This window comes from Dendropsophus ebraccatus, chromosome 8, assembly GCF_027789765.1.
Source record: "Dendropsophus ebraccatus isolate aDenEbr1 chromosome 8, aDenEbr1.pat, whole genome shotgun sequence".
Classification (NCBI taxonomy): Eukaryota; Metazoa; Chordata; class Amphibia; order Anura; family Hylidae; genus Dendropsophus; species Dendropsophus ebraccatus.
The window spans coordinates 20,792,346-20,819,599 of record NC_091461.1 but is presented as its reverse complement, the minus strand read 5'-3'; the positions used below and the strand labels follow the sequence as shown (position 1 = coordinate 20,819,599).

The window sequence follows — 27,254 nt, the reverse complement described above, 5'->3', positions numbered from 1 at the left end:
TTAAGATCCATATTTCCATTGACTTTAATTTTCGACCAGGTTTTTGTGTACGCTATAATGGAAGTCAATGGAAAAATGGATCGTAACGGAGACACAAATACATCAGTTTTTTAATAATTTTTTTTTTTTTTTTTTTTGTGCATAAAAAGGATGAAAAAAATCAATTGTGAAAACACAGTGTGAACCCAGCCTTATTTCTGTAGTGGGACATCAATGTGTTTGTTATCCAGGCACTGTGACATCATCAAGTTTGTTATCCAGGCACTGAGACATCATCATGTTTGTTATCCAGGCACTGTGACATCATCATGTTCGTTATCCAGGCACTGTGACATCATCATGTTCGTTATCCAGGCACTGTGACATCATCATGTTTGTTATCCAGGCACTGTGACATCATCATGTTTGTTATCCAGGCACTGTGACATCATCATGTTTGTTATCCAGGCACTGTGACATCATCATGTTTGTTATCCAGGCACTGTGACATCATCATGTTCGTTTTCCAGGCACTGTGACATCATCATGTTTGTTATCAAGGCACTGTGACATCATCATGTTTGTTATCAAGGCACTGTGACATCATCATGTTTGTTATCAAGGCACTGTGACATCATCATGTTTGTTATCAAGGCACTGTGACATCATCATGTTCGTTATCAAGGCACTGTGACATCATCATGTTCGTTATCCAGGCACTGTGACATCATCATGTTTGTTATCAAGGCACTGTGACATCATCATGTTTGTTATCAAGGCACTGTGACATCATCATGTTCGTTATCAAGGCACTGTGACATCATCATGTTCGTTATCCAGGCACTGTGACATCATCATGTTTGTTATCCAGGCACTGTGACATCATCATGTTTGTTATCCAGGCCCTGTGACATCATCATGTTTGTTATCCAGGCCCTGTGACATCATCATGTTCGTTATCCAGGCACTGTGACATCATCATGTTTGTTATCAAGGCACTGTGACACCATTGGTTTTACTATTCCCGCATTGTGACTGTTTATTGCAGTGTTCTGGAACCCATCTGCCACTGCTGGCTTCTTATTTATGTCAGTCAGCACTGAGGTATATGCTGCTTGGTTCTCCTACACTTCTTTATGTGTGATGTAGTTCCGCTTTTTGTCCACAAGCTATTTTCCTTAACAACCAGCACACTAAAGGACTCAGGGGTTAATTGTGATATATATTTTGTTGCACTGTAAGTGCCAGAGAATAAGAGTCAGCAACCTCTCACTCTCCTAACCGATCATAGGTGTGTTCCAGAAGGTCCCAACCTATCAGGTTCCAAGTTACATCAAGCTGTTCTTCACCAATAAGAAACTAGCACGGTTTGTAGCTACAAAAGCTGGTGGAGTCAAGTTAGGTTAGTCTAGTTCAGAGTTGTTCATGATTGTGATACCAGTAGCACTACTACCACAGGGAGTTCTTCTCAGGGCCTGGCCCTGCGGCCAGGTGCCTGTGTTCTTGAAAGACTGTATCCGGATTCTCAAAGTTCCTGAAAACTTTATGGCCTGCTAAACCCCAAGAGGGGCAACTACCACTAAAAAGGGGAGTCGACCTGTCAAGCCAGACTGTTCTGTTCTACTTTCCTTAAAGAGTCCTTTCAGCTCACCAAGGACTGGGAACAACGGACCCCTTTGATGGAGCTGGGGAGGTAGGTGCATGTTGTTAAGTTCAGCCACCCCTCCCAGGCTCTTTTGAAAGAAATGCCAAACGCCAGACTTCTCCTTTAATTGCAAACCACACCTGACCTGGAATCAAGCGTGGTGTTGTCTCTGGAAGAAAGTGGCCATGTTTTTCTAACACTGGATAAACCCTTTAAAGTGACTCTGTACCCACAATCTGCCCCCCCGCAACCACTTGTACCTTTGGAAAGCTGCTTTTAATCCAAGATCTGTACTGGGGTTCGTTCGGCATGTGATGCAGTTATTGTCCTAAAAAACAACTGCCCAAGGGCCATGGCCTAGAGTATCTGTGCCCTAACTTTGCACCACCCCTCCATCCCTAGCCTTCCCCCGTCTTCATCATTAGGAATGCCACTGGCAGGATTTTTCCTATTCCTCTGCAGTGAACACTGCACAGGTGCCTTAACGATCGAGCCCATGTGCTTACACAGCTGATGAATAGGAGAATACCTGCCTGGAGTATTCCTAATGATGAGGAGGGCGGGGAGGAGGGACAGAGAGGTTGTGCCAGCCTAATGCACAGACACTCTAGGCCACGGCAGTTTGGCACAGGGCTGCAAGTTTAAAAGTTTATTTTTTTAGGACAATAACTGCATCACCTGCCATAATGTTATTTTGCCACATTGCAACATCACTGTATTATCCCTGTACCGCGACATCACTGTGTGTATTATCCCTGTACGGCGACGTCACTGTATTATCCCTGTACGGCGACGTCACTGTGTGTATTATCTCTGTACGGAGACGTCACTGTGTGTATTATCCCTGTATGATGACGTCGCTGTGTGTATTATCCATGTACGGCGACGTCACTGTGTGCATTATCCCTGTACCGTGACGTCACTGTGTGCATTATCCCTGTACCGTGACGTCACTGTGTGCATTATCCCTGTACCGTGACGTCACTGTGTGCATTATCCCTGTACCGTGACGTCACTGTGTGCATTATCCCTGTACCGTGACGTCACTGTGTGTATTATCCCTGTACCGTGACGTCCCGTGACGTCACTGTGTGTATTATCCCTGTACGGCGACGTCACTGTGTGTATTATCCCTGTACGGCGACGTCAATGTGTGTATTATCTCTGTACGGCGACGTCACTGTGTGTATTATCCCTGTACGACGACGTCACTGTGTGTATTATCCCTGTACGGCGACGTCACTGTGTGTATTATCCATGTACGGCGACGTCACTGTGTGCATTATCCCTGTACCGTGACGTCACTGTGTGCATTATCCCTGTACCGTGACGTCACTGTGTGCATTATCCCTGTACCGTGACGTCACTGTGTGTATTATCCCTGCACCGTGACGTCACTGTGTGTATTATCCCTGCACCGTGACGTCACTGTGTGTATTATCTCTGTACTGTGACGTCACTGTGTGTATTATCCATGTACTGTGACATCACTGTGTGTATTATCCATGTACTGTGACATCACTGTGTGTATTATCCATGTACTGTGACATCACTGTGTGTATTATCCATGTACTGTGACATCACTGTGTGTATTATCCATGTACTGTGACATCACTGTGTGTATTATCCATGTACTGTGACATCACTGTGTGTATTATCTCTGTACTGTGCTCTGAATACCTATCATACAAAAAGAAAAGTTGCATTTAATAAAATATAGCCTTTAAGCTTTGTTCTTTTAAAGGGAACCTGTCACAAATGTTTAACCCACCACTATACTGTTATACTGGACCATAATAATATTCTAATGCTGCTGTCATATAATCTGCCCAAACTAAACTTATATGTAAATAACCGGTAACATGTCACCTGTAGTCCGCTCCCTAGACACCACTGACATCCCATAGGCTGTGCTACAGCTGACTTATCATGACGTATCACAACCTCTGGGATGTCAATCAAGCAGCAGGGGGGGTCTTTAGGGACCGGATTACATGACCCTCCAGCATCATGTGACCCTGCAGCGGTCATTTATATACAACGCTCGCAATAAGGCAGACTTTAAATCATCCTCTTTAGAATAATATTACCATCCAGTATAACAGCATGGCGGCACTGGTGACAGGTCCCCTTTAAGCCGCAGTCACACACTAGAGCTTCGCTCTGCGACCTTTTCTTCTCTTTTATATTTCAAGAGCAATCAGTGACTTGCTGCTTTGACACGGGAGATACAAAGGGTCGCTCCCTGTATGCGTTCACAGCTCGCACGCAAACCCAGGCTGGATGCCCCGCTCGCTTACCTTGTGGCAGTCTTGATCACGGTTAACTGGAATATTTGCAAAAAGTAAAAAAAATTTGCAAGGAAAAAAAAAAAATCTCTGTTTAGAGTGAAGATCCTGCCATCTAGTGGCAACTTTTTATTATTACAAGTTTGTTTCTATTGTAAACTTTAACCCAATGCCAGAGCCAAGAGTCAGGGCATCGCCATACAAATCAGGTTCTCTGATGTTCAGAGACAAGACACTGGTTCACAGTCTCCGCTGATCAGCCTCTGTGGGAGAACCTGACATGCATGCACTACATTGAGAATACATGGATTTCAATGGACAATATATAATACTTTGTATATGTCGGGGTGGTGCTGCTTATAGGGTCCCCTACCAAAACAGCTGATTACCCAATAACCTGTAGTTAACTTATTTCCAAGGTAGCCTCGTAACGAAAATAGTACTATAAAAATAGATGGACACTTAAAGGGATACTCCAGCGAAAATCTTTTTCTTTCAAATCAACTGGTTTCAGAAAGTTATATAGATTTGTAACTTACTTCTATTTAAAAATCCCAAGTCTTCCCATACTTATCACCGGCTTTATGTTCTGCAGGAAGTGGTGTATTCTTTCCAGTCTGACACAGTGCTCTCTGCTGCCACCTCTGTCCATGTCAGGAACTGTCCAGAGCAGGAGCAAATCCCCCTAGAAAACCTCACCTGCTCTGGGCAGTTCCTGTCATGGACAGAGGTGGCAGCAGAGAGCACCATGTCAAACTGGAAAAACTACACCACTTCCTGCAGGACATACAGCAGCTGATACTGGAAGGCTTGAGATTTTTAAATAGAAGTAAATTACCAGTTGATTTGAAAAAAAAAAAAAATCACTGGACTACCCCTTTAAGACCAAAGGAGAGATGGCAGCACAAAGACAGTCGAATGCTGTACTCGACTAATACAGTGTTTCCCACTACCCCCCCCCCCCCCCCCCCCTCCAAAAAAAAAAGCCGGAACATCTTATTTTATTTTCGGGGGAATTCTTATTCAACACCCCACCCGGAAATAAGACGACCTACTTGGAACACTAACTGAAAGAGCGGGTCCTGCAGTTGGTCAGTGGCGTGACATGTGTAGAACACAGGGGCCATGGACCAGGCTGCCTGCGATGCCTGCGTCGGAGGTCCGCAAGGGGATTAGGCGAGTCCGGGGGGGTGGTGGGTGGCCTTACTTTCAGGGGGTGTCCTCGTTTAGAGTAGGGGATGCCTTACTTTAGACTTAGAGGGAAGAGTAGCTGGGGTGTTATTTTCGGGGAAACGTGGTGACACCAGCTCCCATAGAAAAAAATGGAGCAGCAGCATGCATGCGCATTCAGCTTCCCTACACTAACAAGAACTAGAAGAAAAGAAGAGACAGGGCGCAATCTGGTATAGTAAATCTTAGTCATTTAATGAAATGAGAAACAGAAATGAGTGGTTTCTCTCACCTCGAGGAGTTGTGCAGATATATAGGAGCATATATACACCTCCTCGACAACAGCTTGCTCCAGGGAACTCTCGGAGAGGGAATAACAAGCTGAGATGGGAATACTCACTAAAGTCTGAGCTCAGGCTGTTATCATGGTGGCTCAGGCTGTTTGATAGACTTGAAGGGGGAGATTTATCAAACATGGAGTCTGTGAGGAATGAAAGGTGGAATCTGATTGGTTGCTAGGGGCGACTGAGCCAGTTTCACTTTACACCATGTTTGATAACTCTCCCCCTTGGTGTCTCTTTAGACCTCCCCCCACCCAGTGGTCGACTTAAATTGTGCAAGAATTTAGCGGAAAAGTTTTGTTGCCATTTTGGCATACAATAATATACCAATAGGCACCAGAAAGCAGACGTCCCCCTAAGGGTTAAAAGAATCACTGCTCATCTAGCATATCTATTATGACACCGCCATTCATTTTGCCGTAAACCGATGGCTACAAGATAATTAAAAGTTAGTGGAAACATGTGGCGCTAATGATATAAGTAAGAGAAATGTAATGAACACGGCGAGGATGAGATGAAATATAACAGAGACGATTACTTAATATTGATTGAGGAGTTATACATCCAGATACTGAGAAAAAGACTCCATCCATCATACTTATAGCTTTCACAATGGATAATACAATACGGAACGATTATATGTCTGAGCAGGGATCTATAAAACTGGATGTGAAATCTGCGACCTATGCTGACCTCTAGTGTTCAGTGCTAGGATTACATGTTACTGCTTATATAGGAGACTTGAATGTTTTGTGGTTAACCAAACTTATCCAGACCCCCCATTGCCAGGCCTTAGACCAGATCACCTTATCTGCACTTCATTTCCTACTGGCTTAATGGTCCTTTTACACGGAACGATTTATCGTTAGAATTTGCACGATAACGATCGAATTCGAACGATAATCGTACGTGTAAACGCAGCGAACGATCAAACGACGAGCGAGAAATCGTTCATTTTGATCTTTCAACATGTTCTCAAATTATCGTTGGTCGGTCGCAAAAAATTTGCAGATCGTTCCGTGTAAACAGTCCTTCAACTATTTCACCTATGTGTGAGATTAAAGGCTTAAACGATCGCAAAATGATCGTTCTCGATTTTTTCGTACGATGTATTGTTCCGTCTAAACGCTGATCGTTATAAAAAAACATCGTTCATTCAAAATCGTTAATCGGGCCAATTATCGCTCCGTGTAAAAGTACCATTAGAGTCTCCCTGTGTACAGACACCAGACCAGACTTCTCTATACAGGTCCGGAGTCCAGATGAGACTCCTACTTATACAGACTCTTTATGCAGATCCCCCATTTATAAAGGACAAACACAAGGATACCCTGATGTATAGAGACCAAAGGACAGACCCCTCACCCTATTTATACAGACACCAGATCAGACCTTCTCTACTTATATTAACCTAAGACCACATTCCCCCCCCCCCCAATAATACAGACCTAAGGCCAAACCCCATCTATTTATATTACCAGACCAATCTTTATACATATCCCAGGACGCCCATTTATACAGACCCAAGAACAAATCCCCCCTTCTACCAGTACAAACCCCCAACTATACTTTACCCCTCCCATTGAAGTCAATTGGCTTTGTACATCGAGATCCTGGTAGGTGAACATACTTTTACATGGTTCAAACGAACCCAAAGACAACGTTATAGGGTCTCGGGCACTCTTCTGTATTTTCAATCTGCAATGGCGGACACTATGCATACTGATGTCTATGCGGCTATGTATGTTTTTTATGAATCTGTGCAGAAATGGCGACTGTTTATATTCTGTTCCTGGCTTTGGCTTCAAAACTCTGTCAGATATCTGTGTGTGTAAAAAGACTCTAAGGGCCCTATTCCACGGGATGATTATCGTTCGGATGATAAACGATCTCAAACGACCGCTATTCCGAGCAACCTGAAATCCTTCACACAATTACACGGAACGATAATCGTTATTTATGATCGTTCTTGCGTTCGTCTTGTCATCCCTATTGCGTTCGTCGCTACTGTGAATGACCAAATGAGGTCTTATTACATGCGAACGAGCATTGATAAAATTAAGTCCAGGTCTTATTAAGCGATCAACGATTTCTCGTTCGTCATTTAATCGTTAACTGCTATTCAACCGAACGATTATTGCTTAGTGCCGAACGATTTAATGATTATCCGAACGATAATCGTCCCGTGGGATAGGGCCTTAAGGGTCCTATTACATGGGCAGATGGCAGCCTGATCAATGATGTAAACGAGCGCTGATCTGCCAGATTGGTTCTCATTTACTGAGCCTATTGCACAGCTTCATGATAGTTTAACAAGGGCTGCACAGACATCGTTAGCGATGTCCATGCCGTTCTTGCCCTAAAGTGTTGTACATTACTTCTCTCCCCGTCTTCTCCTGCCCTTTGCTTGCTTCCTTTGCATGGCTGCAGCTTCAGAGCAACCTGTCTGAGCTGACAGGCTGCTCAGCCAATCACTGGCCAGGACCGCCCAGGTTTTGACATTGACGCCGGGCACAGCGCTGTTAGGTACCAGGCAACTCACTCTACCACAAGGAGATGATTGGTTCCCTTTAAACCCCTCCCCCGCAAGACATGATGCATTCTATGACTTATCACACAGGGATTATTATTGTGTAAATTCCAGGATGCCCGTGTAGGCCCCCTTCAGGGTGTGTTCACACATTCAAAAAAGCCAGGGATGGATTTAAAAAAAAAAAGGAAAAATTTACTTCTTCCTTTACACATATCCTTCTTTTATGATCTGTTCCTGGGAGATTTATCAAACATGGTGTAAAGTGAAACTGGCTCAGTTGCCCCTAGCAACCAATCAGATTCCACCTTTCATTCCTCACAGACTCTTTGGAAAATGAAAGGTGGAATCTGATTGGTTGCTAGGGGCAGCTGAGCCAGTTTCACTTTACACCATGTTTGATAAATCTCCCCCAATGACTACAGATAAAAACCTGACCAAGTGAACACGCCCTCACACACACATGCTCATTAAAAATATACTAAGAAATTGTCTAAATTTTACATGGAAATTGGCACCAAAAGCAATGTGGTTATATGCCGTGTCAACATCTGAGATATCAGCAAGCAGAAGGCACACAGAAGCGAATAAGACAGCCGGACCAGACTACAGAGTCTGTTTGTAGTCTGTTACCATGGAGACACATGGGTAGCACAGCAGCTGAAGACAAAACATCAACAGATTTTTGCCTTAAAACTTTTTGGCAAAGATGCTTTATTCTTCATTTCAGATACACTGGGAGAATAAAAAAAATGGTTGACAAGCAGGATGTATCCTTTAAAAAGGTGAGAAGCCATATTGCTTTAAAGCAATGAACAGATGCTTACCTCTGTAGAAGTCGGAGTTTCTCAAGAATACGGCACTGTTCACAATCGCCAAAACCCAACACAAGGGCAGGAGATAGAGAATGCAAACCGAGCCCAGTAATAATCCATAAAACCTGAGAAAATACAGGAAACAATGTCACAATGGCTACACCAAAGGCCAGGAACAAGCAGTTATATAGGATTAAAAAAAAAGTGCAGCGCCACACCTGTCCAAATGTCATGTGTGGTACTACAGCTCTATGCCACTGGCTTGTCACAAGTTGTGATTAGACAGGGTCTGGGTTTTCAGGCTCCCACCAAATAAAGATAGAGACGGGAGAAGCACTTGGCTAGACGCTTCACCCCCCGGCTTGTTGTGATCTTCATCTTACTGCAGAGGGTCTCCATTGTAAGTCTATGGAGACCATCTCCTCTAATGAAACGGAGATTGCAACGAGCCAGAGAGTGAAGCACCTAGCCATGTGCTTCTTTCGGCTCTTTATAACGGTTGATTAAAAACAGTGAGTGCCTGCGGATTGCCGGGTACTGCAGAACTACAATCTCCAACGTGTCAGGCCACACTAGTAGTTGTAGTTTTGCATTGGTAACAGAGGAACAGGTTAAAGGAAGCTATACTTGCTGAGCTACTTACTGAATTGAGGCGGAAGGATTCTGCCAGTACACGACCTGATAGACTTTCTCACAAGTGCCACAGATCAGATTGAGGATGCCCTCCAAGTGAATTAGGCTGCAATAGACATGACAGCATTTAGCGAATGCTACAGACAGATCAAACAGAAATAATTGAAGGGGTAGTCAGTCATAAATCTTTTTCCTTTAAATCAAATAGTTTCAGAAAGTTATGGAGGTTAGCCATTCACTTCTATTTAAAAATCTCCAGTCTTCCAGTACTTATCAGCTGCTGTATGCCCAACAGGAAGTGGTGTATTCTTTCCAGTCTGACACTGTGCTCTCTGCTGCCACCTCTGTCCATGTCAGGAACTATCCAGGAGAGGTTTTCTATGGGAATGTGCTACTACTCTGGACAGTTCCTGACAGGGACAGAGGTGGCAGCAGAGAGCACTGTGTCAGACTGGAAAGAATACTCCACTTCCTCCAGGACATACAGAAGCTGATATGTATGGGAAGACTGGATTTTTTAAAATAGAAGTAAACTACAAATCTATATAACTTTCTAAAACCAGTTGATTTGAAATAAAAAGGTTTTTTTTGCCGGAGTACCCCTTTAACCCTCTTAAAGGTGAACTCTGCAAGATGGGATACAGTTACTAAAGAAAACAAGAAAGGAGAACAAGTGGTTGTTTCCACCAGTAATGTCTGTTGCCAGAACGAGAAGATCCATTACTAAGATACAATACAATGGATCACTCACTGGTCACGGCTTGCTGAAACTAATGCAAGGTGAGTGTACAATGCTCTATCTATATCTATGCACTAGGTGGCAGCACTGGTCTGTCTCCTAGACTCCAGTCTCCAGTACAGAGGCCAGTGCAATAGGCTGTATGTTATTCTACAGCCTTGTTTCCTGTACGGAGACAGCAGCCTCGGTGCTTCCCAGTGTATAGATATGAGCAGCACGGACCTTGACCCAACCACGCTATTTAGAGATGGAATTAGCAAATGCAACTTTGTTTGCTTTTGAAAAATAATTATTGTGTATACTGTCAAAGGTTTTGATCAGTTGGGGTCTGGGCGTTAAAGGGGTACTCCAGAAAAAAACATATGCTTTCAAAATCAAGTTTCAGAAAGTTATATAGATTTATAATTTACTTTTATTTAAAAATCTCCAGTCTTCCAGTACTTATCAGCTGCTGTAAGATCTGCAGGAAGTAGTATTTTCTTTCCAGTATGACACAGTGATCTCTGCTGCCACCTCTGTCCATGCCAGGAACTGTCCAGAGCAGAAGCAAATCCTCATAAAAAACCTCTCCTGCTCTGGACAGTTCCTGTCACAGACAGAGATAAACATGCCATAAACATCCAAGAGGGGCAGAGCACCACAATTTCCCTGAATACATATAACTCCGCATTGGGGCCTTTTGCCAATATTGTATTAGGCCGCATTCACACGTTCCATGTTCTGCACAGAACACGGACATGGCATGCCTGTAACGGACTCCACCCGGGCAGCATCTGTGATAAGATGCTGGGAGCGGGGGAACTGTATGCATATGCGCTGTGATGAAGCAGCCGTGTGGTGCTGTCATTACAGCACATATGCATACAGTTCCCCCGCTCCCAGCATCTTATCACAGATGCTGCCCGGGTGGAGTCCGTTACAGGCATGCCATGTCCGTGTTCTGTGCAGAACATGGAACGTGTGAATGTAGCCTTAGTATACCATCCAACTAGACAATCTAATTTAAAAGGGTACTCCAGCAAAAATCTTTTTATTTCAAATCAACTGGTTTCAGAAAGTTATATAGATTTCTAATTTACTTCCATTTAATACTCTTAAGTCTTCCCATACTTATCAGCTGCTGTATGTGCTGAAGGAAATGGTGTTTACTCTTAGTCTGAAAGGAACTGTCCAGAGCAGGAGAGGTTTTCTATGAGGATTTGCTGCTGCTCTGGACAGTTCCTGACATGGACAGAGGTGGCAGCAGAGAGCACTGTGTCACACTGGGAAAAAAAACACCATTTCCTGCAGGACATACAGCAGCTGATAAGTACTGGAGGACTTGATATTTTTAAATAGAAGTAAATTACAATTTTGTATAACTTTCTGAAACCAGTTCATGTGAAAGAAAAGTATTTTCCCCAGAGTACCCCTTTAATAGTGACAGTAGACATTATCCAGAGGCTGTACAGTGTCGTCACCTATGAGACTTCCTTAGTCTCTGAACATTTAGCACTTTGTCCCATTTCTGCTTTCTTTGTACCGCTGTCTGCGCTGACAGGATGTGATATGTAATCTTGGAACAGGCAGAAGGAGAATTCCAGGAATGAGGAAGTACTCACAAGCTCTTGAACTCCGCCACTGCCTCTTGGCGGGTCAGCTTCACTTTCTTAAGTTCCTCCCGGCGCACACTGTAGTATTTCCTTCTGGCCATCTCTGGCTCCGGGATATTGGTGTGCGACAACTCCTGCAGGTAGCCGATAAGGGCCGGTATGGAGACCACCAGGGCGCCCACCGAGAACCAGGCAACTGGGGCAATAAAAAACGACAAATAAATAACATAGACTGTACACAAGACATACGATATCAGGTATCCATATACATCTCAGAGGCTCCTAGTAAGAAGGGACCTTTGGTGATCAGCTGATCAGGGAGTGTCTCATTGGCACGGGCCTTGTGCAAGAAGACTAGTGTTGAGCACTTTATTTTAACAGTTTTAAAATGCAAACTTAAGGCCCTATTCCACGGACCGCAAACGACCGCTATTGCAAAAGACCTGAAAACGTTCACTCATTTCCATGGAACGATAATCGTTACTTATGATCGTATTTTCGATCGTTTTTTCTTCGCTATTGCGTTCGTATCTACTGCGATAAACCGAACAATGTCTTATTCAATGCGAACGATTTGCGAACGTTTTGCAAACGAGCAACGATAAAAATAGGTCCAAGTCTTATAAAGCGATCAACGATTTCTCGTTCAGTCGTTAATCGTTAACTGCATTTCAACCGAACGATTATCGTTTAGATTCGAACGATTTAACGATAATCTGAACGATAATCGTCCAGTGGAATAGGGCCCTATGTGTAGGACTGAGACTTCAGCTGATCAAATTGTTCCATCTCCTCAGGCGTCCCAAGGAGATGGAACGATTGCGGCAAGGCCCCTGAAGACTATTCTGCATATAACATGAAAGCTGTTGGGCCAATGAAGTAAATGAAGGTTACGTAAACTGATACCAATACTGGCAATGATCATACAGGTCAGTGTAATTATATATAAATAAAGTCATGTCTGGAGGCTTGTTGTTTAATAATAATTTCTTTGATTCATATGGTGCCAACATATACTATAATGTTGTGCCAAGATTACCACTCACTGTCCCCAATCAGGCTCGCAAAAACTTCTGTGGATCCTACCGCTCAGAGCTTCTGTACTCTGTCCTGACACACAGGAAGTGCCTGCTCAGCCAATCAGTAGCTGCAGCTGTGACCTGTCTCAGTTAGTGATTGGCTGAGCAGGCACTTCCTGTGCGACAGGACAGAGAACAGGAAGCTCTGAGCAGCAGTATCAGCGACAGGTGATTTACAGGGAAATTATATATATATACACACACACACACATTCCTGCTACTCTGAACACTACTAAAAGTAAAAAGAATCTCCCACATAACCCAAATAGGGATTATTTTCTACTACTTTTGTGAGCAACATTGTGAGAGCTCATGATAGAAAGAAATTGAAAGCAGCGCCATCCTTGCTCATAGGCCGCGTCTGGTATTAGATCACTCCAGTAAATAGGGATGCGCTGCATTACCAGAAACAGCCTATAGACCAGGGTGGCGCTGCTTCCAGTTTTTTTTTTTCCTTTTACGAACAACCTTTTAGAAAAATTCTTCTAATACAGATCTACAGACATTCGTTGTCCACAAGTTGTCAACGCTTGCAAAAGCCAACAGCCCCCTGAATAGGAGGCCTTGAGTGGATGCTTCACCTTGCATGTATCATCAAGTATTCATTGACTAGATGTGTATTATATGAAGCCGCACATGTTACCGCCTGTGGTTACCGTAGTGCTGCACCTGCCTGTCACATCGGAACAAAACATCTTATCCCAACCTGTCACCTGTGACATGACTGTCTCCTTTCTAACAAGCCGAGAGATTATTCCCGCTCCTTTGTACCATTATATGTACAGATCAGGCTAAGTAAACACACCGCACCCCACGTCACACTGCGCACGCTATAACAAAGGAGCCTTGTATCTGGAGCTCGGTGTATGTATTCAGGAATATTACTTCATATTAAAATAAAAAGCGACACCTTGAAAGCAAATAAAAGAAGGGAAATGGAAACTGTTTTTTAATGTCAACAATTAGAGGGGGAAAAAAGAAAGAAACAGCGGCACCCTGCGTCAGGTATTCACATGACTGGGGATAAGGTGTAGTAACAGACATAGTCCATGGACTAGAGAGCAGGGGAAAATATGGCCCCATAATTAAATTATGGAGAACATGTGGTTGTTGAACAACCAATATGGCTGCCACTATAATGGCAGGTGGGCACCCACTTGGGCTACAGTATAATAATATACCTCGAGAATACATTGCAGTACATGCCAGATATTAGAAGGTTGGGGAAGTCCTGTCAAAATGCCAATGTAAAGCGCCCTTAGTAATTTTTCCAAAACTTGATACCCCCAAATAAAATTTATACTCAAAAAATAAATCCAGACCCAAAAATTAATTCAGACTCCACACCTTTAAGTTTAGTAAGACTCCAGATCAGACATGAACACTAATTCAGAAACAAGACCAAACAACAAATCTAATTCAGATCCCATACTAGACACCAGAACTAATTCACACCCCAGACCAGACACCAAATTTAATTCAAACCCCATACTAGACGCCAGAACTAATTCACACCCCATACTAGACGCCAGAACTAATTCACACCCCATACTAGATGCCAGAACTAATTCACACCCCATACTAGACGCCAGAACTAATTCACACCCCATACTAGATGCCAGAACTAATTCACACCCCAGACGAGACACCAAATCTAATTCAGACCCAATACTCGACGCCAGAACTAATTCACACCCCATACTAGATGCCAGAACGAATTCAGACCCCATACTAGATGCCAGAACTAATCCACACCCCATACTAGATGCCAGAACTAATTCACACCCCAGACCAGGCACCAAATCTAATTCAGATCCCATACTAGTCGCCAGAACTCATTCAGACCCTATACTAGATGGCAGAATTAATTCAGACCCCAAACCGGACCTCCAAACTAATTTGGAACCCCAGACAAGTCAAAACTAATTCAGTCCCCACACCAGACATAAAATCTGAGACCAAATAACAGATGCCAGAACTAATTCAGTCTCCAGACCAAATGCCAGAACTAATTCAGACCAAATACCAGAACTAATTTAGTCTCCAGACCAAATGCCAGAACTAACTCAGACTCCAGACTGGACACAAACTAATTCAGACAAAAAACTAATTAGGCCCCCGAATCAGACATCAAAACTAACGTAGACCCCAGATCGGAGTTTTTTTTTTTATTTAGGCCCTAGACTAGACCCCAAGTTCTCCTTGGCACACCTCTGCTCTACATCAGGCCCTACACAAATACCACTCACTCTAATAATTCTGCTCACAGACATTATGCAGGGGGGCTTTTTTTTGGGACCCTGTCTTTTAGGCCCGGCTATAACTGTGACCCATATAGCTACTGCCTGGTAACAGGACTAAGGCATTTATAGGTACATAATAGGTGGATGTCCCATTTAGGACATTTAGCCATGCAGAGCCTTCAAAGGCAACCATGTCGGCTGTTACCCAACTGGGTGCACAGCATGTTTCCCTGAGAGCAATAAGGTTGGCATATGCCCAGGGATCCCTATTCGTGTTCCCTAGAATGGATACAATAGAAACGTAAGGAACTTGACATTAAAGGACAACAAGTTCTTTAGTAGGACATGTCCTCAAAGTGACGCCTAGGTGTCTGTATAGGAGCAATTACCTAGTACAATTATCTGCCAGGATCTGTGCCATCTATACAATACAATGCTGTGCCAACAAAGTAATAATAGCTCATTGCTCACTCAGACACGACGTGCATACCAACAGGATTATGGCCACTTACCGTCATTTAATGTGAGCAGCAAAATATTCACCAGAAAACAGGTGAGAAGTGAAACAATTGGCGTTTGCCATCTGTGGGGGGGAAGAAACAGGAAACAATAAGACAAATAACAATGAAAGAACGTGCCTGCAAAATACAATAAAGTCATCTACAATCCGACATCGATAGGCGCCTTTGTGGGTTAACGGAAGTAACTCCCTTGCAAAGACCTTTAGTAAGACAGCCTAAGATATAATATTAAAGGGTATTCTGGCAAATAAAAGCTATTCATCTGTGTCAAGAACTGCAGGGCTGCTCAAGCCCTGTCCTAGTACAGTTACTGTACATATCACTAACACTGTGATACGGAGACTCCCCTAGGATAGACATTATAATTGGGGAAGCTGTCTGTGGCACTAGTGCTGCAGCTGCTGCAGTTTGAGCAGTGATTAACAGTTATCCCCGCTTGCTCGGCTACACTGACGTGGCTGCAGCGTTGGTGACACAGACAGCTTCCCCAAGTATAATGTCTATTCTAATACTAACATGCAATATTCAAACATCAGGGGGGCTCAGTATCAGTAGTGATGCATGTAACTGTACCAGGACCAGGGCTTGAGCAGCCCTGCAGTTCCCAACGCAGCAACTGGTGGCAGCAGATGAGTACCCCCTTACTGCTACCACTTTCTTTAATAAAGTTATATAACCTTATTAAAGAAAGTAAAAAAAATATTTTTTTTTTTTATTTGCTGGGGTACCCCTTTTAAAGGGGGTGCAGTCTAGACAAGGATGGTATGACTTAGCATTCTGTTATCAATGTCTAATCGGTGATGGTCTCACCATGGTGCCCCCTACTGATCAAAATGTATCACTCTGATCCCGTGCCAGCAACACTTAGCTTACTTTATTGATTGTAGATCAGATGTCAGATTAAAGTAATTTCACTGTAAAGGTCCATTCACACTAAAAGAAACTTTTACGGAATTTTGTGCGTTTCACGTGCACTCCATTATCCGCCCTGTTTGGGCGGATGGCGGAGTGCACATGAGACATCGTATTGAATTAATGGGACAGGCGGAACTTCAAGTAAAGTCTGCGGCATGGACTCCGCATGAAATTCTGCAAAAATTCAGTCGTGTGAACGGACTCTAAGGGTGCATTACGTCATCTGAGATTTAAGGCCCCATTACACTAAGGGGGAGATTTATCAAACATGGTGTAAAGTGAAACTGGCTCAGTTGCCCCTAGCAACCAATCAGATTCCACCTTTCATTCCTCACAGACTCTTTGGAAAATGAAAGGTGGAATCTGATTGGTTGCTAGGGGCAACTGAGCCAGTTTCACTTTACACCATGTTTGATAAATCTCCCCCTAAATGTTTATGGGCCTTACTTGGCCAATTAACGGCCATTCAGGCCAATAATCGTTCAGTGTTGGCTGATCGTGGTCTTTCAACATGTTTAAGATCACAACTGGTACAGCTATGTTTTGTTGCTTGTCACTCCATGTGATAGGAGAGGCAGAAGCAGAGCGCCACTGACTTAACTGGCTGCCCGAACGATCTAAGAAACGTTAAGGCGGCCCCTTGCTCACTGTCTGTGCGTGTAATAGCACAGACAGAGAGCAGAGGGGAAGCGAGGGCTGAGCTGACAGGTCAGTGCTCGCTTCCTCCGTAACATCGGCTATGTAGTACGCCTTTTAAACCCTTGGTAAGATAAAGCATTTAAGACTTCGATGAACAGTGCCATTCCTGCACATAGGCCGTGTCAGGTATTGCAGCTGCAATTCCACACACAGCCTATGAACAAGAGTGGCGCTGTAGGTCTGTTTAGTGATAATACAGGACAGGATAGTGATTATAATTAAACCCTGTAACAGGTGCAGTACAGAAACCTATGACAATGTAAAGATGTGGCAGATAACAGAGACACGTCCGCCGCCTACACAACACTCCTGGATGAAAGTACACGTGTCTGCCGCCTGCAGCACCTGGTAATAAGAAACGCAGCCAAAGTCACGGGACTCAGCAGTATATGCCGCCACAAGGCGAAGAAAGCGGGTGAGAGAGGCGACATCTGACACATGTCATGTAATCGGCATCAGGCTATAGTTTCATTCAGGATTTATGACCGGATACGATGTAGACCATGTGGCTTAATACTAACACCGTTGGCCACAACCGGAAATAACAATGAAGATTTATCATCTCAACAACCATATAACAATAGATTTGGAAAGCGGTTGCCCATAGCAACCAGTCTGACAGCTGATCTGCTTGGTTGCTAAGGGCTACTAATCCACTTGTCCTATGAATTAGTTTCAATTAACTTCCCCCAATGTGTTTGATATCGGTACTAGGACCCCCAATGACCATAACAGAGGACCCTAATCCACCTTTCCTCAAAGCAAGTCCATGACTAGGGGGTGTTCCAATGGAGCTTAAAACAGGTCCTAAAAGTCTATGGTGCTATGCTTGGCTAAGTTTATTGGCATCACGAGGAGCAGGGGGGACGTTTAACCGCCACTCCATTTAAAGGGGTACTCCAGCAAAAAAAATAAATGTTAAAATCAACTGATGTCAGACAGTTAGACAGATATTCTTTCCAGCCAGACACAGTGCTCTCTGCTGCCACCTCTGTCAATGTCAGGAACTGTTCAGAGCAGGAGAGGTTTTGGATTTGCTCCTGCTGTGGACAGTTCCTGACATGGACAGAGGTGACAGCAGAGAGCACTGTGTCAAACTGGAGAGAATACACCACTTCCTGCAGGACATACAGCAGCTGATAAGTACTGGAAGACTTGAGATTTTTAAATAGAATTAAATTACAAATCTATATAGAACTTTCTGAAACCAGTTGTTTTGAAAGAAAAAAAAATTGCAGCAGTCTCGTCTCTGTGACCTGGGAAGAACACGGGATCGGGGTTCCCCATTGAGGCCATCCCTAGTGATCCCAGCTCTCAGGCCTCCCCAACAATCTAGTTTTTATAGTATATTCAGAGGAAAAGAGAGCATTGCTGCCAGTCACAATGCTCACTTTAAGGCTTTGATCACACTATGTATTTTTTTATGAAAAGAAAGGACATTCTTTTCATATCGACACGTACTGCACTGAAGTCAATGCAAACAGCGGCCGTTGTTCGCACAATATACTGAACAAAGGCTGCTGTTCGCTGCGGCGTGGAAGTAATTTTTGGCCATTCTGCATTGATTTTAAGGCCGTTAACCCTCACTACAACGGCCGTTGTTTTTGAGTGCCAAACAACGTCCGTTGTCCGTACCATGTGTGAACATAGCTTATCCAGGATTAGAAAAGACACAACTACTTTCTTGCAAAAAGAGCACCACCCCTGTTCTAAGGTTGTGTGTGGTATTACTATATACTCCAATCAGCTGCACTAGCACACCAAAACTGAAGGAAAGAGTGGCGTTGTTACTAGAAACGGACATGTTTTTCTGAACCCCTTTAACTACATTAATTTAAATAAGCCACAGAGACCTCACTGAATTGTAACTCAGTTGGAAAAATTAGCCTAATAATATAATTCTCGGCACTCACCAGTTCAGTTTTTGTTGTCTTTATTGTATCAATTCATGAAGCAAAAAATTTTACAGGACGCGTTTCGGCTATATCTGCTTTTATCAACTGTCTAGAATGAATCCCCCGTAATATAATCATATAATTCTCGGCACTCACCAGTTCAGTTTATGTTGTCTTTATTGTATCAATTCATGAATCAAAAAATTTTACAGGACTGTAAAATTTATTGTTTCATGAATTGATACAATAAAGACAACATAAACTGAACTGGTGAGTGCCGAGAATTATATGATTAGGCTAATTCTTCCAATTGAGTTCCAATTCAGCGAGGTCTGTGTGGCTTATTTAAATTAATGCAGTTAAGCTACGGGGGATTCGTTCTCATCTACGCGCACCACCAATTGACAGAGTGCCGAACCAGATTGTGAATTGGAAGAAATAGCCTGACCGCTAGTCTGATGACCTGGACTGACCTGTGGTCAGGCCATGACTTACAGCCATAATACAGACGCAACAATGATGCATGATGGAAATTGTAGTTTTGCAACAGCTGGAGGGCCGAAGCTTCCAGAATAGTGCGTCCCCAAGGAGATGAATGACAAACTCAGCTCTGCTGCAACAGATAGCGGAGATAGGTTTGTCTCATGGCGTTACATAAGACTGCAAATAAAACTACTGCATTAACCTGAATGAGTCTTCAAGTCAATAAAACATAATCATTTAACAATTAAAAGTTACAAAACTATCTAATATACTTCGCCTATAAATTCCTCACAGATTTTCAAAATCTCTTGTTGCTGTCAGTGAACGAAAGCTATGTGCTTTATATAGTTATATCTAGCCTAGACTATCTGCGCTATATACTTCAGCAGCACAAGTGTTCTGTTTGCTACAGTGTATCAGTGCAGGTGTCTAGAGGATATACAGTATAATGGAGAGGCCATTGAGCTGTGAGACGTATTAGGTCCACTCTCCCTGTGTATATACACACAGAAGGAGGTCGCCATTCACTGACTGCACGCAGATATCTTGAGAACGGTGAGGCGCTAAAATTAGAAATACGCATCAAACAATGATTAAGCAATTTTACAGGAATTTCTTGCATTTGAAAAAAAATTGCTGCTTTTATACAGAAACAGCGCCACTCTTGTTCACAGTTTGTGAGGGGTATTGCAGCTTAGTTGCGGTGAACAGAATGCAGATGTGTTGTCATATCACTCACAACCTGAGGACAGGGGTGGCGCTGTTTTTTTCTTATCTTGGATCATACCTTTAAACCTGTGGCAACACTATGTAAACTACAACTCTCAGCATGCCTGGAGAGCTGCGGCAGAACTCTAGTACCAGGCACATGTTTTACATTATGGTGTTTGTTGTGTTTCTTTGTTAGTTGCGGTAGTGATGCCACTATGTCCTGACTCTACATTACTGTCTAGTCCAGTGTCCTCCAACCTGCGGCCTTCCAGCTGCGGCAAAACTAAAACTCCCAGCATGCCTGGTCAGCCCTGGTGGAACTCTAGGACTAGCAGTATGTTTTTACTTTTTTTTGTCTTTCTTTGTTGCTGTAGTGATGCCACCATGTCGTAACACTACATTACCCAACCTGCCGCTTTCCAACTGTTGCAAAACTACAACACCCAGCGTGCCCGGACAGCCTTCGGCTGTCCGGGAACGCTGGGAGTTGTAGTTTTGAGACAGCTGGAAAGGCACAGGTTGGGGAACTATGCTTTAGACAAATACCAAATAAATAATACAACCTCAAAGATTTAAATGACACCTTCAGCTCTGCTACATCTAGATACTGTATATATATATATATATATATATATATATATATATATATATATATATATATATATATATATATATATATATCTCTATATCTATGTATGTATCTATCTATGTATGTATCTATCTATGTATGTATCTATCTATCTATCTATCTATCTATGTATGTATGTATGTATGTATGTATGTGTATATATATATATATATATATATATATATATATATATATATATATATATATATATATATACTGAAGGTTACCTCAGCAGGTACTTGACGGTGTCCCAGCCATCCCTCACCGGCTCCAGGTAAACCTCAATCCTCTTATAGGACACGACCAGGTTGAAGAGATCAAAGGCTTGCGACTTGCTGGTGACTTGAGGAGACCCCGGCCGAGACTCTGCCATGGTTGGCATGCCCTCCGACCAGCCCGTGTCCCCGGCAGAGGCTGCATCTCTCTCCGTCGCCTGCATGCTGCAACAAGAAAGTTACCGTATTACACAGCAGCAAAGGAGGGAGGGAAAAAAAAAAAACTTCCTGGCAAAGGCAGAACGGAGGAGGAAATTGCTTGAATTGTATGAGGAGCTCAGACCTCTTCTTCCCTGCCAGGCGTCTCGGGAGCCTCCAATGCATGGCTGTGCTCGATGCCAGGACGACCAGAAGGAACTGGCATCGAACACCAGGAAGTCAGGTCCTAATATCAGAGAAACGTTCAAAGGTCATAGAAAAACTGAAGGGAATCTGAACATCAGGCACCAGATAAACAGGTTCCCTGCGATAGAGCAGCGTCTATGTGGGACGGGCCGGAGGGTAATTACTTCTGTGTCACGGGAGCCTGGCTGCAACGTCCCAGCTGTCACCTGTCTCCTATAGAGATGTATACGTCAGGGGGTCACTTACTTATAGCATCTTATTTAAAGGGACTATCACTCAAGCGCAATCTGTAATATACCTTTAAATAACAAGATCTCTGTTTGTTGTGAGTGATGAAATAGACTGAGCTAGGTCTACTCCATCAGATGTGACACCAGCTTCAGGAGGATTTCAGCTCTAGAGCCTGAAAAATTATAAATGCAGCAAATTCCGCATCCATGCAGATTTGGATGCGGAATCTGCACCTGTTCAAATCAGAGAGTTTCTTATTGTTTTTAAAGGGGTTGTCCAGGCTTATGGTCCTTTTAGACGGAACGATTATCGTTCGAATTTGCACGATAACGATCGCATTTGATCAAGCGACGAGCGAGAAATCGTTCATTTTGATCTTTCAACGTTCTCAAATTGATTGTTTGCAAAAAATTCGCAGATCATTCCGTGTAAACAGTCTTTCAACGATTTCACCTATGTGCGAGATAGGCTTCAGCGATTGCAAAACGACTTTTCCGGACGATGTATCGTTCCGTCTAAACGCTTATCGTTATAAAAAAAACACATCGTTCATTCAAAATCGTTAATCGTGCGATCGGGCGAATTATTGCTCCGTCTAAAAGGACCATTAGAAAAACATGGCCGCTTGCTTCCAGAAACAGCACCACTCCTGTCCTCGGTTTGGGTGGGGTATTGCTGTCCCATTCCATTGAAGTGAATGGAGCTGAATTGTAATACCACAGGGGCGGCGCTCTTTTTGCAGAAATGTCGCTGTTTATTCCATTTCTGGATAGCCCCCTTTAATTGTTGGATTCTCTAGCGCTGAGAATAAAACAACATGTGACTTAGTGCGTTTTCACACAGAACCAAGACTAAATCTGCATCAAATTCATGTAAGAAAAAAAACTGTATGGATTTCGCTCCCAGATTCCATGTAAATTTTTAAGACTGAACTTTCACCACTGTCCAGAATATGAAGACTGAAGCGGCTTTCTTCCAAAAAACACCACACCCGTCCTCAGGTTGTGTGTGGTATTACAACGTGTCTCTGTTCACTGAGCTGCAATACCTCACTAAAACTGACAGTAGTGGTGTTGTTTCTGGAAGAAAGCGGCCATGTTTTTCTAATCCTGGATAGCTCCTTTAAATCCTGTGCAGTAACCCATAGCAACCAATCAGATTCATGCTTTCAGGCCTATTTTAAAAGAAGCTGTAATCTGATTGGTTGCTATGGGCAATGGTCACACTGCTCCTCTGCACAAGGTTTGCTAGATCTCTAACAGAATCCAGATTTTCTACACAAAATAATGAAACCAGAAAAAAAAATGAATTAATAGCCCTTTAAGTCACTCGAAACACTAATAAACTTCACTGTTTATCCAGACGCATCTATAAGGGAAGTGAGAAGCTTCGATCAGCTGCATTGAGTAAACACTCTAACGTCAGAGAATTCCCCACCGTCAGCGTGAGGTTAATGGATTACTGACATTCTCCACATTAGATTTCTGACCCTCGTGTTTGGGATGACGCTATATAAATATTTACTGACCTCATAAATGTGGGTGGGGGGCTACACTGCTATACGGTGCCTGTCCCAGCTCTGCTACATCAAGGTCATTCGGTATGAGGAGCTGTACATCGGACAATAGGTAACAATGTGCCAGGAAGATCCCATTGTTAGAGGTGATCATGTGAGCAAACAATTAAATATCTTCACCTGTGGGGTCAGAACCGCATGGTGTACAGGACAGAAGCTCACATCCTGGTCACGCGTCCAGTTCACACCAGTATAATTTGTGCCAAAACCAGAAATGAATCTCACCAGAAATAAGAAGTAGTGGTTTGTGTGAAATACAACATTGCGGATTGTGCAACAGTTCTGGGAATCTTGATGTTACAATAGATGGATGTGGCAATAGAGAAGGTTCTACCAGCTCGATAGCTAAGAGTATAGAGAGGAGTGAGTGTGTGATGATACAATGTAACAATGATAGTGTGGTTGTGTATGATACAATGGAACAATGTTAGTGTGGTTGTGTATGATACAATGTAACAATGTAAGTGTGGTTGTGTATGATACAATGTAAGTGTGGTTGTGTATGATACAATGTAACAATGTTAGTGTGGTTGTGTATGATACAATGTAACAATGTTAGTGTGGTTGTGTATGATACAATGTAACAATGTAAGTGTGGTTGTGTATGATACAATGTAAGTGTGGTTGTGTATGATACAATGTAACAATGTTAGTGTGGTTGTGTATGATACAATGTAACAATGTTAGTGTGGTTGTGTATGATACAATGTAACAATGTAAGTGTGGTTGTGTATGATACAATGTTAGTGTGGTTGTGTATGATACAATGTAACAATGAAAAAGTGGTTATGTATGATACAATGTAACAATGATAGTGTGGTTGTGTATGATACAATGTAACAATGTTAGTGTGGTTGTGTATGATACAATGTAAGTGTGGTTGTGTATGATACAATGTAACAATGTAAAAGTGGTTATGTATGATACAATGTAACAATGATAGTGTGGTTGTGTATGATACAATGTTAGTGTGGTTGTGTATGATACAATGTAACAATGTTAGTGTGGTTGTGTATGATACAATGTTAGTGTGGTTGTGTATGATACAATGTAACAATGTAAGTGTGGTTGTGTATGATACAATGTAAGGCTATGTTCACACAACATATATTTTTGTAAAACCATGGCCGTTATAAAATGGCCGTGATCATTACGAAAATATACGTGCCTTTGTTGCCTATGGAATCCCAGCTGGAGCATATACACATAGTATACGCTCCGGCCAGGACCTCTTGTGGCGCTGCAAACAACCACCACACCTACTGTTACATTGTGTCATTGATCATTGTCATCTTTATATACACTGTTTTACTGTATTGTCTCTACACAAACAAGCTCACATTGTATCATTGTTACATTGTATAATTGTCATCACACACAGTTTACATTGTATTATTATGATAACACACAATGGCCATGAAACCAAAACTGTCTGGATTTGCCCATAACAACCAGCTTTTATATTATGAGAGCTGAGCTGTGATTGGTTGTTCTGGGCAAATCCAGACAGTTTTCAACCATTTAATTTGTGTGTATTAATGTGCAGATATAATCGGTGAGTGATAATACAAAGTAACATTTATGTGTGTACATGTGATATGATACAACGTAACAGTGCCTGATTATACAATGTAATGGGGTGGGTAATATATGCAATGTAACCATTTGTATGTGAGTGTGATGTAACCACTGTGTGTATGTGATAATACAAGGTTATCACCAGTACCAATACCAGTGTGTCATAATACAGATTAACTACTGTGTGACAATACAACGTAACCTTTGTGTGTGTGTGACAATACAACGTAACCACTGTGTGTGTGTGTGTATGAGAGAGAGAGAGACAGTACAACGTAACCACTGTGTGTGTGTTTGACAATACAACGTAACCACTGTGTGCGTGTGTGACAATACAACGTAACCACTTTCTGTGTGCGACAATACAACGTAACCACTGTGTGCGTGTTTGACAATACAACGTAACCACTGTGTGCGTGTGTGACAATACAACGTAACCACTGTGTGTGTGTGTGACAATACAACGTAACCACTGTCTGTGTGCATGTGTGACAATACAACGTAACCACTGTCTGTGAGCATGTGTGACAATACAACGTAACCACTGTCTGTGAGCATGTGTGACAATACAACGTAACCACTGTGTGTGCGTGTGTGACAATACAACGTAACCACTGTGTGTGCGTGTGTGACAATACAACGTAACCACTGTGTGTGCGTGTGTGACAATACAACGTAACCACTGTGTGTGCGTGTGTGACAATACAACGTAACCACTGTGTGTGCGTGTGTGACAATACAATGTAACCACTGTGTGCGTGTGTGACAATACAACGTAACCACTGTGTGCGTGTGTGACAATACAACGTAACCACTGTGTGCGTGTGTTACTACAATTTAACCACTGTGTGTATGTGATAATACAAAAAAATACTAAAAACTCCTCTATGTTGTAAGGAGTGTGTGTCTGTGTGATGATTCTGTGTAAGGAGTGTATGTGTGATGATGATACAATGTAATGTCTGCAATGAATGCATGTAAAGGAGTGTGTGTGTGATGGTGATACAGTGTAATGTGCGTGATGGATGCATGTAAGGAGTGTGTGTAATGGTGATGCAGTGTAGTGTGTGATGATTTCGTGTAAGGAGTGTGTGATGATACAGTTTAATGTGTGTGATGGATGCATGTAAGGGGTGTGTGATGGTGATACAGTGTAATGTGTGTGATGATTCTGTGTAAGCAGTGTGTGTGATGGTGATACAGTGTGTGTGTGTGTGTGTGTGATGGTGATACAGTGTAGTGTGTGTGTGTGATGATTTGGTGTAAGCAGTGTGTGTGTGTGTGTGATGATTTGGTGTAAGCAGTGTGTGTGTGTGTGATGATTTGGTGTAAGCAGTGTGTGTGTGTGTGATGATTTGGTGTAAGCAGTGTGTGTGTGTGTGTGTGTGTGTGTGATGGTGATACAGTGTAGAGTGTGTGTGATGATTCCGTGTAAGCAGTGTGTGTGTGTGTGTGTGTGTGTGATGATTTGGTGTAAGCAGTGTGTGTGTGTGTGTGTGTGTGTGATGATTTGGTGTAAGCAGTGTGTGTGTGTGTGTGTGATGGTGATACAGTGTAGAGTGTGTGTGATGATTCCGTGTAAGCAGTGTGTGTATGATGGTGATGCAGTGTAATGTGTGTGATGATACGGTGTGTGTGTGTGTGATGATTCGGGGTGTGTGTGTGTGTGTGTGTGTGTGTGTGTGATGGTGATACAGTGTGTGAGTGTGTGTGTGATGATTCGGTGTGAGGAGTGATGACAGGCCATATCCTGGCAGTACCGGAGGCCGCCTCAGCAGTGCAGCCGGTGCCGTCAGGGAGGCCGGGCACGGTGTGGCAGCACACAGCTCTTACCTTCCTCTCACACGCACATTATTCTCACTCCTATAGTTTCTGTGTTGTGCTAGATTCCAGCATTTCCTGTTTGAGTCATTGTGACGTCACGGAGGAGGGATTCCGCCCGTGTCACTGGCTGTGATGTCATAGGAGGCTGATCCCGGGGCGGCCCAGAGGGAGGAGGCCGGGATACACGTGTGCAGGAGCACGGCAGGAGGCTGGCCTCTCAGATGCAGCAGAGCTGACATGTTTCCCCCTGGCAGCACAGTATGGAGGAGCTGTCAGTCATTGTGCTGCTATCTATCTGGTTGCTTCTACAGAAGAGCCCCGGGGCTGCTGTGTTCCCCCTGCAGAGCCCAGGAGACAATTGGAGTCTGTTTTCCTCCTAGAACAGAGTGATCAGGAATGTAGTTGTCAGGGTGTGTTCACACCTTGCATAGTTTCTGCGGAATTCGTACAGAACAATGTAAGTGAATGGGTGTGTAAAGTACAGAAAGTAAGCAGAGGATTCCAGGCCTGTCAGCTCCT

The 27,254-nt window shown here is 43.1% G+C and overlaps 1 protein-coding gene across 3 annotated transcripts in view; it reads right to left on the bottom strand.

The window, feature by feature from the left end:
- The window catches only part of ZFYVE27 (zinc finger FYVE-type containing 27), a 71,914-nt gene extending 45,090 nt beyond the window's left edge, over positions 1-26,824 (bottom strand). Inside the window, exons 1-6 of one of the 3 annotated variants that reach the window (XM_069979984.1) lie at positions 26,745-26,824; positions 21,134-21,346; positions 15,567-15,637; positions 11,742-11,928; positions 9,412-9,507; positions 8,781-8,893 (exon numbers count right to left, since the gene is read on the bottom strand). In XM_069979984.1, the coding sequence (XP_069836085.1) occupies positions 8,781-8,893; positions 9,412-9,507; positions 11,742-11,928; positions 15,567-15,637; positions 21,134-21,345 (679 nt within the window). In that variant the 5' untranslated portion in view covers position 21,346; positions 26,745-26,824. Of the gene's footprint in view, positions 1-8,780; positions 8,894-9,411; positions 9,508-11,741; positions 11,929-15,566; positions 15,638-21,133; positions 21,347-21,464; positions 21,638-26,744 lie in introns of those variants that run through there. The other 2 variants (XM_069979986.1, XM_069979983.1) reach the window with 2 other exon arrangements.
- Positions 26,825-27,254: the final 430 nt, after the last annotated feature.